This window comes from Oreochromis aureus, linkage group 16 (genome assembly GCF_013358895.1).
Source record: "Oreochromis aureus strain Israel breed Guangdong linkage group 16, ZZ_aureus, whole genome shotgun sequence".
Lineage (NCBI taxonomy): Eukaryota > Metazoa > Chordata > Actinopteri > Cichliformes > Cichlidae > Oreochromis > Oreochromis aureus.
Genome location: NC_052957.1, coordinates 22,825,992 through 22,838,320, shown reverse-complemented (window position 1 = coordinate 22,838,320; position 12,329 = coordinate 22,825,992). Strand labels below are relative to the sequence as shown.

The following is a 12,329-nucleotide window of genomic DNA, read 5'->3' as shown; positions in this document are numbered from 1 at the left end:
TTTTGGTACCGTGAGACCTGGTGAAGATACAAGAGTCCTGCCTTCAAAGAGTGAGAGGAGGTGGGCGGGACAGCCAGATTGGGAGATAAGTCAAAGGGGTGTCTCTGCACCCGTTGAGTTAGTGAAGACCGCAGTACCTTTGTGCTTGTCCCGTTTATGCCTTAGTGCCTGAAGGGGTCTTATTCTGGCTAGGGCCTGCTCACGCTGGTTCATAAAAATGGGACCGGGAAAAACAAGGGGGCCTGGGGGAGAAAGAAACTTTCACATGCATGCACAATGCTCACAAATGGGAAACAACACATGATAATACTACACCACAACCATACACATATGCTAAAAAATGTAAAAAAAAAATAAAAATAGAGAGACACAAGCAAGGGGGAAGTCACCAAGGCACGACACCCAAGCTCACAACAGCACCTGTAAGTAACCTGAAACTTGATTTTTTTTTTTTTATAAAAAAAAAAAAAAAAAAAAAAGGATGGACATACAGTTACGCCTATTTGTTACATCCATCTCCATAGTCTCTCCTGTGTTGAAATGTCTATCACAGAAATGTGTCCTTTCTACATCCCAAAACAAACACTTCTTCATTAAAGTTAGTTCCTTAGCTCTGAATCATACCTCTTCCCTCCTCCAACCTATGCCGGCGATTGATCCTCTGTCGTTTCTCCTCCTGGCGGATCTGAATGTGCTCCTCGATGTTGACTCCTGGAGGGGGAGGGACAGGCACAGCTGAAAACAAAAAGGCCGCAGATACAGCCAGCCCAGACAGGATGCAGGAGGAGGAGGGAAGGCAAAGCAGGGCGGAACAAAACAAGACACATCAATGAATGATGGAGAGACATGATGGAGAAGCAACGACTCTGCACGACACAAGGATTATAACCAAGGATGAGTGACAAGTGCGCGATGTATTCAAGCAAATGCAACAAACATTATGACATGTAGCATAAGCACCATGCCTTCATAAGCTCAGCATACAGTGCTTACATTAAGTCCTGGACAATCTTTCTCAGGTATGTGCAGCTAAACATATAGGTGCTACAGTCACATCATATATGTGCATTAAGATTTTAACATGCATATGATTTGTCAGTCTTTGCAGCTTTAAGTGAAATGTAAACAATGCAGGTGGTGTTTAAGCCAAGATGGATATACTGCATGAAGGACAGAGCATAAAGGATAAAAGAAGAGCATATTTTCATGAAGGCGCAACAACCAGCGCAAGTAGCACTCCAGTTGTTTTACATTTCCCTGACCTTTAAGATGGAGAGTTGTTTAATGATGGACAATGTATCTGATTTCATACTTTGCACAGATTTGGAGAAAGTGTGCACAATGATGACAGCAGGAAATGCTTATTTGTGATATAAATAAATTATCACTCTCCAATATGCCGATGTGCTTAAATTAGGATGTGATAATGTGATTAAAGCAGGATTCCCATTTATCTGCACTTTAATCTATGACTGATTTGTACTCTTTGATCATCTTCTTATTAAAATGGCTGAGACTTGGTACTACAGACATAGAATGAACAGAACAGAAGTGACTACACATGAATCACTTCAATCTCAAGTTATTTAAATGTATATCAAATTATAAATAGCACTATTTCTAAGTTGGCAAATGGAGTGCTTCCTCTCTTAAAAACCAAAAGGAACGTCTTTATTATTAATACTGATCCTAAAGTAGAAACAACAACAACAAAACTGAGTACACTTGTGATGTCCACTAAACCCAACTGCATAATCATCAAAATACACAGACCTGCGCACACTGGATCTTTCTCAGTTTGGGATTTATGGGCTTTATCTGTGTTTGCATTATTACTCGAAAAGTAACCAGAAGCATTAAAAAACAAACAAACAAATAAAGCTACTGCACAATACAGGAAGACTGATGACAGCAGCTAAACCAAAGCAATAATATCACTAATGAGAAGAAGCAGTGGTCATCCACTGAGAGTGGACACTATGGATTGTAACTCTGGTCATCAAGAGAGAAAGAGAACAATGCGAGAACACTGCATAATATCAGGCTCTATGGATGGTGTCAAAGTAGAGAAAAAATAAAAACAAGCTCCTTGCTGTTTGACAAAAAAACTACAAGATTAAACTTTGCTAAAGAACAAGAAAAGAAATGTGATGTCTATTGAGAGCACACATTCTTCAGTCAGATGACACCAAGATAAATCTGCTCAGCTCAGATGAGACCACAACTACAACAGTCAATGCAATGACCAGCAGCGAAGCAGTGAGGTGGGAGTGTGATAATAAGGGGCATCATGACAGCTAAAGGTCTTGGGGAGAGAACATTTATAGATGGCAACCATAAATGCCTGTGGATATACTAAAATACTGGCTGACAAGATAGCACCCGGTCTCCAGAACCCTTCCAGCATAACAACAATTCGAAGCACACTGCCAAAACCACACAAGAGGAGAAACTATGAGCTGAGAAACTATCTCGCCTCACTCGAATCCAACAGAACACCTTTGGGGAGTCTTAAAGAGAAAAATGGAGCAACATAACCACTCTAGAAAAGAGCAGCTAAAACTATTTGTCTCTGAAGAGCAGATTTTTCTTTCCAGAAATTTTGTGCAAAGAGCTGTGAAAAGCCATCATTCTAAAAAGTTGAACCTTTTGTTTCATAAAAAAGGAAGAACAACCTTACTGTAAAGCATTTACTGCAAAGTGAATCGTTTGATACTTTAGCAACACTGCACAGGCGTGTACTCACTTCTGTTATGTTGACAGAATTGCAGCCTCTAATTTAGAACTGCCAGACCAGAGGGTAGTGCTGTTATGCACCGCCATCCTCTGTATTTACCACCACTGGATGCCACAGAATAACCACATATACCTCTACTCTCAGCAGACTATGTAACTTAGTGTTCTCCTGTTTATGCAGGAAATGTTATATCCTGCAGCTTAACAATCCTGCGTGTCACTGTTGCTCTCCCAAATGCAGGTGTAAACCATGCAGATGACACAATGACTTCTTGGAAATGCCGTTTCTTGATTTCTCACTGTGACTGGCAGAGCAATTTCAGAACAGTGAGATATGTGGCATGCTGAGAGTGCTTTTTTTAATCCTTACTTGCGTATTTTACTCCCCACTGCTTTTGCACTTTTACACTCACCTGAACCAAAATAGCATGGGCAGTTCTTTGGCTAGCTCCTTGCATTTGTCACTGCGCCAACACGATTAAAATCTGGGCTTTAAGTAATATGCTGGAAGATATCATTTAGCATACCTAACAACAGGTCCAATGGAATCATCTCCTTCACAGCGTCAAAGATGCCTCTCTGCCTGGCCTCCTGACCATCGAGCTCCCTGGCACAGGCTTTGCAACAGCCGCACGCTGAGCAGCCAGACTCTCCAGATCCACAGCCACAGATACTGGTTCAAAATAAACAAACAAAACAGATATTCATATCGCTTTTTTTTTTTTTTATGCTGTTAAAAAGATCCCATCAGTCATGAGTATGTTTTTGGTTCCTAAGAACACAGATGCTGTCCTGACATTATAAGTCTCTTACCCTCCCGGCACTCTGTCTGGTCGTCCACTACTGACACAACTGGCACCGTAGCCAGTGCAGTCTCCACACACTGTGCAAACCATGCACTGGTCCAATTTCCACTTGTGCATGCCTGGCTGGCACATCATGCTCTTCTCTTCCTTCTCCTCCAACTCATCCTCTAGGTCCTCATCCATGGCTGTGGCCATGTTCTCAACACCAAATGCTACAACAGATATGTCCACAAACAAAGAAAATCATCAGATCGATCAGAATTTAAAAGAGCACATAAATGAAAAACTCAAATTGAGTGATTTTATTATGTTTATCTGTCTGTGTGTGTTTGTCCATCTTCTCACCTTTTCCTGCCTGGCTCATGGCTCCGGTGTCTCTACCACACTGGCCTTTGTTATTCACCCCAAACGTCCACACTTCACCGTTTTTGGTCAGAACACATGTGTGAGCCTTACCCATGGCAACCTGAGTTACAAAATGACCTTTGAGGTCTGTCACCTGACCTGTAGAGAGGAAAGTAGTATTGAAAATAAATGTTTTCGAGAATGAGCAATTCTTGTGGACACAAATTTTAATTGTTGTAGAGCGTTGATTAGACCAGACAAGGAAATGTTGAAATATCTATGCTCCATTTCTGTCAACTCACAGGTGCTGTCACTGTATATAGCATCTTTGCCAAACATGTAGAGTTCTCCATCCTTGGTGACAATGCTGCTGCTGCCATTGTTGCATGCTGTGTACACGGCTGTCTTGGTCTCCAGTTTGATCATCTTCTTGGGCTTGTACGGCTTGGGCTGTCGGCGACTTTTAGCTGAAAAAAAGAACACATCAGACATCACATTTAGCCTCTCAGCCAAGTTGGCTTTTATTCCGGTTTTAACAAGGTGAATGTTTGCAAATAGTCATCTCACTAGATTCTCCATCTTCCCCTTTGCTGGCAGAGCCTGTGAAGAACACACTTCCATCTTCAGCCACTAGCAGCGCATGAGAGCCATCATGGCCGACTGAGAACTGGACAATCTTCGGAGATTTCGTAACGGGCAATTCCACCCATTTCCCTGCTGATGGGCCACCCTGTTTTATACCCAGACTCTGGTATTTTCCTGTGTAGTAGATCTAAAATAAAACACAAGGAGACTAATTTAAACACATGCAAAAAGATTGAAAACAGTTTGGGTTTAAAAAAAAAAAAAAAAAAAAAAAAAAGTAGGATTACAAAATGTTAGTCTGAGGATCTTAGACTGAAGTTTGTTTGTGTGTATGCTGCCAATTCAAATACAAGAGCTTTTAGTCATATATGTACAAAGTGTGGTGTGGTATGCAAAAGAATTTTTATGACTCAAATTATCCGGCACTCACTTTGGAAACAACTCCACTACCTCCAGCATTTGAGAGAACAGTAGCATGCATTAAGCATACCCAATCTGGGTCATGAGTTAAATGCTCATACTTTCTTATGGATAAAATTCATCTGCTCCCATTGTGCCCATCCACTCTGGGTAATATGCAGATAAAATGCATTGTGAGTTTAGGCCTCTACACAGACAAAGGAATGTGTAACACAGAACTACCCTGGACTGCTATCTACTGCAGAAGAGCAGCACACTGTGCCACACCTACAAAAAATAAAAAATAAAAAGGCACAAACAATCACACACCCCAAACCACATTCATAGTTAGCATTCTCATCTTATTATACAAGAGAGTATTGTAAACCTTTGAACCCTTAATTACTTGTATCGACATTTTTGATAACACCTGTTGATTCTACTCTTATATAAATTCAAAAACTATAGGAAGCTTCTCTTCCAGTCTGCCTTGTTGTGCCTCCCTGAAGTTGCTGACATTGTACTGTAGGGCGAGACTCACTGCATAGCTGGCTGAAATACAGGAACGCCAGTTCAGAAGTTTTGTAGCTCAGCCTGCCTATAACCACTAATAAAGGCTGTGTTCTGAGAGCACAAAAAAGGCAGACATTAAGACATAAAAACAACTCTGTAATTTTGTATTATTTAAAGACAATTTAGCTAAGATGGCTAGAAAACATTTCCTAAACATAAAGGTCTGTCTTATTAGGCTTTTGTGCAGCTTGATGTTGGAAAATCTGACTGAGGCTAACTATGTACAGATGTTATAAACTGCAGGAATGTTAAATTGTACGATGGGCTTAATGCAGTCAAACAAGCAGAAACACTACTGAGTCCTTCCCCCACCACAGGTTCACCCTTCAAAGTGCCTGGTCTGTCATTGGCAAGACAAAAGCTCTCAAGCTCAGCAGCTGAAGCTGTTCCAACATTCATTTTTGTTAAACATTTCAGACACGCCACCAGTCTCACCTTTCCCGAGGCAGTTTTCATCAGAGCAAACTCCCTGCCTGCTCCAAGCAATGCTGCCTCTTCATCAAAGCCTGTGCCTGAGAGAAGAACATAGTATTTAGAGCCAAAAGCACAAGGGGACAGGATTGGAAGTACTGCGCACCATTTTTTTTTAAAAATCCCATTAAGTTGTGAGCAATTTTGGACACATTTGCAACCTTGCAAACACAAGTATACTGCAAAATGCTTTCAGTAGGTATACAAAAGCATGTGAGGCTTTATTATATATATTATCTGTGTTTTGCATCACTTACTGATGATGTGCAGATCCTTCTCGAGGTCAAAAAGAGAGATGCCACAAGCGTGCAGACATTTCCTTGCCAGCTTAAGCTGCAGTTCCTGCTGCAGGGCCGGGTCTGAACTCATAGTATAGATCCGTACTACAAAACCATCCTGCAGGAAAGAACACAGCTTAGCTTCATGGCACAACACTGCAACAGTGTCACGTACGGTCCATTTAACAAAGGACACTTCTGTTTAAAGAAAATGCATCCCTGCTCCAATCATTACAATGGGTCACACCCCAAGTGATTAACTAATGAACTGCATCAAGACATCAATTACTCATTCATTACAACTTATTAGCTAGTCTGCTGACTTAGCCTCTGGGGGTAACGGACAATATTTTGGGGGCTTTCAGTGTGGCCATCCAGCCCAAAGCTTCGGTCTCCATCTGCTCATCATTGTGTATATTTAAGCACATTCAGTCACTCTTTTGCTCTTCATGATAGCTGTTTACATGTATGCAGCCAAAGCCCTCTCAAACAAAGGCAACAGATTTTGGACTAAAACAGAAACCAAAAAGTTTCAGGTGCCAAAAATCTAGTCCATTCTTCACAGTTTCTTCTTATTAATCAACTCAGAATTGTGTTTTATATATAAATTAGTGGATAGAAGTACTGAAAACCCCTGCGGTGACAATATTAATAGCATGGTGTAGGGTGTGACACGCTGATTGATCACGCTGATTGATGGCATACACACTGTATGTTAAGACTATGGCTGTGACGATTTAAAGAAAAGAAAAGAAAACTGTAAAAATGGGAAGACCCCAAGGAAATAATTATAAGATAACAGGGATATAACTGAGGGATGAAGGCTGGGACGTGGGACTATTCTGGTTTTCACTGCGTGGTGATAATGACAGACTCATCTAAAGTGCTTTAATTTCCACAGAGCAGAGCACATGGGCCTCAAATCATTAAACTCCAACTATAGGTGGTTTAAGCTGCTGGCTGATCACTATAAATGCATATAGCTTCTGAGCCCCATGCAGTACTCCACCCCCTTTGATTAGTGTAGAAACAGCCTTGCTGCAATGGCAGATATATGGATTTCAGAGACTCCCCTCCCCCACTCACATTACAGAGTGCTTATGCAGATAACTGCTTGAGAGATTAAGCTCTCCAGAGAATACCCACATGTGGTGCCATTTGCCTCACTGCCACACCCACATATACACAACACACATAGACACAGCTGGACCCCTGTACGGCACAGCTGGTGATCAGCTGAGAGTCTTTTTGGAGTGAGGGAGGGACAGATGCTTCACTGGTCCAGTCAAGTTGAAAAGTTAACCTCGTTTTAACTAACAAAAGGAAACTAAACAGATAGCACTGTTAAGAAGGTAAGGATGTCATTGCACAAGTGCAATTAAAAATTATTTGTCACAATGAGAATAACCACCAGCTGGCATGAAGTGGCCATCTTTCCCCATTCAATTCAAGTTTGACAATTCAAAAGAGAAGCAAAACAATTCTCTGTATAGCCCTTTTTCCATTTGTATCTACTTGGATTGGCTTGGTCCGGACTGACACAGTTTTTAAGGTTTTCCATTAAGTGGTAATATCTGGTACCAGGTGCTTTTTTAGCGATCCAAAAATGTGACGTCAACAGACTGATCAGCACATCTAACATTGCCTGGACGTACGCTTTTGTGTCGCATACAAATGATGTTGCGTGATGCTTGGCCGTGTTGTTATAACGACCCCGCGCACATTAGGTAGAACTCAGTTGCAATGGAAAACTCACTGAGCCGACCCAAGTAGGTACTAATGGAAAAAGTGCTTCTCTGAGCGAGTCAGTGACTTGTTTTTTGAATCTGGGAACTTCAAGGTCCAAGCATGGTACTGCACTGGTAATGCATAGATGCTATGCAGAGCAAACCAAACAACATATACCGTCCACAGCAGCCAGTTTTTTTGCTTCTCTTAATGCATTCTTTATATCTGATCGCACGTCATAGCGAACAATGCTGTTGTGCTGTTTGCAAATTTTTCAACTAATTTTCAGTCAGCCTACAAATACCATCATCACTGCTGGCCTCTGCATTGGTTGAATTCCTTAATCCTCCTTTCTGCAGAGCCTAAAAGCAAAATGCAAATGGCTATAAATGCAGGGTCATAAATCCAGCAGTTGCTTCTGTTGTCAACATTGATGCTTCCTGTGTAGTCATCAGATGAGTAGGGCAAGACTTCCTGTTCCATCTGCCAGTCACCGTTAATGAAAGCAGATAAATTTCAAAGGCTTAAAGCTAAACCAGTGATTGACAGATGATTTCACAACTGCATTTAGGCGAAATACGTTGCCTCTCTGGCTTGCCATGTAAATGGTTCACGTGCAGACAATCTAAGCCTGTTCAAACATGATTTGTCGATTGACCATGGACTATAAGCAAACTACAACTGGAAACCAGAAAGCTTCCTGCACCGAAAGCCTTTTACCTTGCTTATATATTTATATTAATGTGAAGAAATTTGCAACTATCCTAATTCAAAATTCAAAACTACAATTTCATTAGAATAAAAAAGCAAGTGAGTGCATAATAAAGCCAGCTCTCTCCCCTGTGTTTACAGCAGACTCAGCAGTACAGATGCACAGCTAGCTTCTTCAGGGTTTAGTTAAACATGTAGGAGAGGTCTCGATTTTGCATACTGAATCAGTTTCAGTTTTTAAGTTCACCACATTCGTCTAAGAGTCTAAAAAAGATGAAGTGTGTTACTGTAATACTGAATACTGATGGGCTTTAGCAGGAACATTAAACTTACATCTTTGCAGGCTGCAATCTGGTTAATGTATTCTCCATCAGTGAAGATGATGTTCTGTCCATCTGAATGCTGACCTGCAAAATTCAATGCGATGGTTAATATACCTGACAGTTTGTTCACTGAAAATTTGATGCCTAATTGAGGTGTTTAAATACAAGCCAATAAATCACCTGGCATTGCAACCGTTCCCTCGTGCTCCAGAGTCTCAGGGTTGATCTTCAGGGCCGACATACTGTGGTTACTTGTGTCCCGATACAACAAATACCCCTGAAGACAAAACAACAGATGATCAATGAAGTCAATGAGTAGCTCCAACTGTATGTGTATGTATATACACACACATCTCTCTCTAGATACATCTCTCTCTCTCTCTCCCTCTCTAGATCGATCTCTCTCTCTCTTTCTAGATAGATAGATCGATCTCTCTCTCTCTCGCCTCTCTAGATCGATCTCTCTCTCTCTCGCCTCTCTAGATCGATCGCTCTCTCTCTAGATCGATCGCTCTCTCTCTAGATCGATCGCTCTCTCTCTAGATCGATCGCTCGCCCTCTAGATCGATCGCTCTCTCTCTAGATCGATCGCTCTCTCTCTAGATCGATCGCTCGCCCTCTAGATCGATCGCTCGCCCTCTAGATCGATCGCTCGCCCTCTAGATCGATCGCTCGCCCTCTAGATCGATCGCTCGCCCTCTAGATCGATCGCTCGCCCTCTAGATCGATCGCTCGCCCTCTAGATCGATCGCTCGCCCTCTAGATAGATCGATCGCTCCTCTCTCTCTCTCTCTCTCTCTCTCTCTCTCTCTCTCTCCAAAATGCAAGAAAAAAAAATGTAAATGTCAATATTTCCATTATTTACCTGAGCAAAGCCCAGCCAGGATCTTTTCTCCTTTCGATTTCTGATTCGAGACGTGGAGTTGTACACGTGGCCCTGTGGGGAATTGAATACACACGAGAAGACAAAAACAAATAAAGTCAAACAAAACAAAAAGTGAACATGAACTTTCACTTTTAAAGCACTGCCGTAACCAAGTTGGAAGAAAAACTTGCAACTTTAGGATGCCGAGCTCACCTAAATCCCCAATAGCTTTTCAATTTGAACATATATTTTTATCAAATGATCCAGTGTACGAAAAAACTTCAGATTTTATATGCGGTCTCAGTTTATCAGCTATAGAGCTACTCGTATGTACATGCACCTCATCAGTCATTTTCTGACAGTGCAAAAAGCTTCTGAAAAATTCAAGCAATATAACTGCACAAAGCTGATATGCAGCTTTTGCTACGCACCCTGACAGTGCCGCTGTATCCAGAGCCCACTTTGTAGAGTCCATCCTTGCAGAGCAAGTACAGGAAGGAACCATCAGTCTGCAGAAGGCAGCGCTCATCTTCATCAATGGTCACCTCCTTCAGGACCCACTTGTTCATCAAGGCTGCACGTTTGATGCCATTTCCAAACCAATCCTGGATCTGAATCTTTCCCACCAGTACAGCCTGTACACTCCTCTGTAACGCGTTCAGTATGGTGGGAACCTGGAGAGATTTAGAAAGACAAGGAGGAAAACTTGCAGTTTCCTGTACATTTTTTGTCTGTGGCATTTTCACACAATCTCCCATGGCAGCCATTACACATACTTCTGATCTTGCTGTTAACACAAAAGCAAACAAACACAAAAGAAAAAAAAGAAACAGAACATAGACAGGCGCAGACCCACATTTCTCAAAAAGCCTGCCTGCCATTGTGATGATTCATAATCCAGTTAATACATAAAAGATAAGCAAAGAGGGGAAAAAACAAAAACAAACACAGCCCAGTGTTTATATAGGATAAAATGTGTGAGCCTACAAATCCCTCTATGCCTCAATCACATGTGGAAATTGCATCCAAATGCAGGAAAAGGATAAGTATGTTTTCATTCACAAACCCTTTTCACTTATTAGTACTTGCTGTTCAACTTGGCAAAGAAATTGAAAGAACAGCTTGGTATAGAGCAGAGGAAATAAAAAAAACAGTGCAAAAGACAGAGAGACAGGAAGGAGAGAACAAGCTATGGACAGAAGCAAACAGAAGAACAGCTAATTGGTGGAAGAATGCAGTCAGGGTAAAATAATCAAACAGGAGATCAGAGCAGCCTGACATTTTCCAAAACTCAATTTGTGCTGCCCAGACACTGCCCTGAGTCTCCCTGCACTGAGAAACGCATGGAGCCAGGTTACTTTATCCACTTCAATATGCACTTTGGCGATCAAAAACATGTTTGCCAATATGGAGAGAAACCTGAGCACATGAGAGAAGGGTTACATGTTCTGGTGGAAAATGTTTAGAAACTGAAAATATCACATTCAACAGTTTCCAGCTTGTGCTTAACCAAAGAGGATCACATAAATGTCTGCGCCCAAGACATATGACTGAGATTTAAACAGGTAATCATGACAAAATATTGTGAAATCTCAGAAGATACTTGTTCTAGAAAGGCATAACAAAAAAGTACAAAGAATAGAGTGGACTGACACTCTTATTACATTGTCTTTGATTTTGAAAATGAATCCCAGACATGTAAAAAGAGTTAAGACACACGTGTACAATAAGTCAAATTTGTTTGAATTGGTTGCTTACCTGTATTGTCTGGCAGGCATGACTACCATTATTTGTGAGGATGGCAGAGACTGCCTGGAGGATCTTCCCCGTGTCTCCCCAGGCCACCACCAGACTGAAGAGGCAGGCACAGGACAGCGCAGTGATGGCCTGCCCCGTTGGGTCATTGGGTCCTGTGCTCCGGACCGTGGTCTCCAACAACAACTGGAAAAGAGACTCTGGCAAAGCAAAACAAATGGTTGGAAGGTTGGCCTTTTGAGAAAACAATACAAGTGTAATATCTAAAGATGGCTGAACAAAGTAATAACGAACATTATATATTTGGCAGATTCAACATAAAAATAAGCATTTCATACTTCAAATACAATAGGCTAATTACACTGGAATGCTTTAGTACACATACTGCTTTACCTAACACATCAGGTGGCTCAGTCTGGAAGCCCTCAGGCTGTTGTCCCTGTAGCATGTCCAGCAAGGCCTGTAGGCTACGCAGGCACAGCAGAGGGTGAGAGAACCGAGTCTCTTTTATCAGCTCAAAAACCCCACACAGGCCGATGCCAATGATCTGCAGACACACCAAAGGAACACCGTTTCTATGCGCTAAGCAACAACGCACTCCAAGTTAAATCGCTTTCTTTTAAATATTTTACAATAAACAGATAAGCATGCCCTAAAGGTTTGAAGTGGATGTTTTACAGTCAATGCCACTACATCCGGTCAGGGCCCCACAGCATGCAGAGGACTACGAAGGACTTAGATTTTGTATAATGAC

The 12,329-nt window shown here is 41.6% G+C and overlaps 1 protein-coding gene across 12 annotated transcripts in view; it reads right to left on the bottom strand.

Moving 5' to 3' along the window:
• Positions 1 to 12,329, bottom strand: part of mycbp2 (MYC binding protein 2) — a 62,097-nt gene that overhangs the window by 37,692 nt on the left and 12,076 nt on the right. For 8 of the 12 annotated variants that reach the window (XM_031734500.2, XM_039600221.1, XM_031734502.2 and 5 more), the window contains exons 4-18: positions 11,969 to 12,122; positions 11,579 to 11,775; positions 10,252 to 10,494; positions 9,821 to 9,892; positions 9,136 to 9,232; positions 8,966 to 9,039; positions 6,173 to 6,311; positions 5,880 to 5,956; positions 4,455 to 4,659; positions 4,190 to 4,354; positions 3,888 to 4,046; positions 3,550 to 3,754; positions 3,264 to 3,409; positions 625 to 735; positions 138 to 242 (exon numbers count right to left, since the gene is read on the bottom strand). In XM_031734500.2, the coding sequence (XP_031590360.2) occupies positions 138 to 242; positions 625 to 735; positions 3,264 to 3,409; positions 3,550 to 3,754; positions 3,888 to 4,046; positions 4,190 to 4,354; positions 4,455 to 4,659; positions 5,880 to 5,956; positions 6,173 to 6,311; positions 8,966 to 9,039; positions 9,136 to 9,232; positions 9,821 to 9,892; positions 10,252 to 10,494; positions 11,579 to 11,775; positions 11,969 to 12,122 (2,149 nt within the window). The remainder of the gene's footprint in view (positions 1 to 137; positions 243 to 624; positions 736 to 3,263; positions 3,410 to 3,549; positions 3,755 to 3,887; positions 4,047 to 4,189; positions 4,355 to 4,454; positions 4,660 to 5,879; positions 5,957 to 6,172; positions 6,312 to 8,965; positions 9,040 to 9,135; positions 9,233 to 9,820; positions 9,893 to 10,251; positions 10,495 to 11,578; positions 11,776 to 11,968; positions 12,123 to 12,329) is intronic. The other 4 variants (XM_039600220.1, XM_039600227.1, XM_039600223.1 and 1 more) reach the window with 3 other exon arrangements.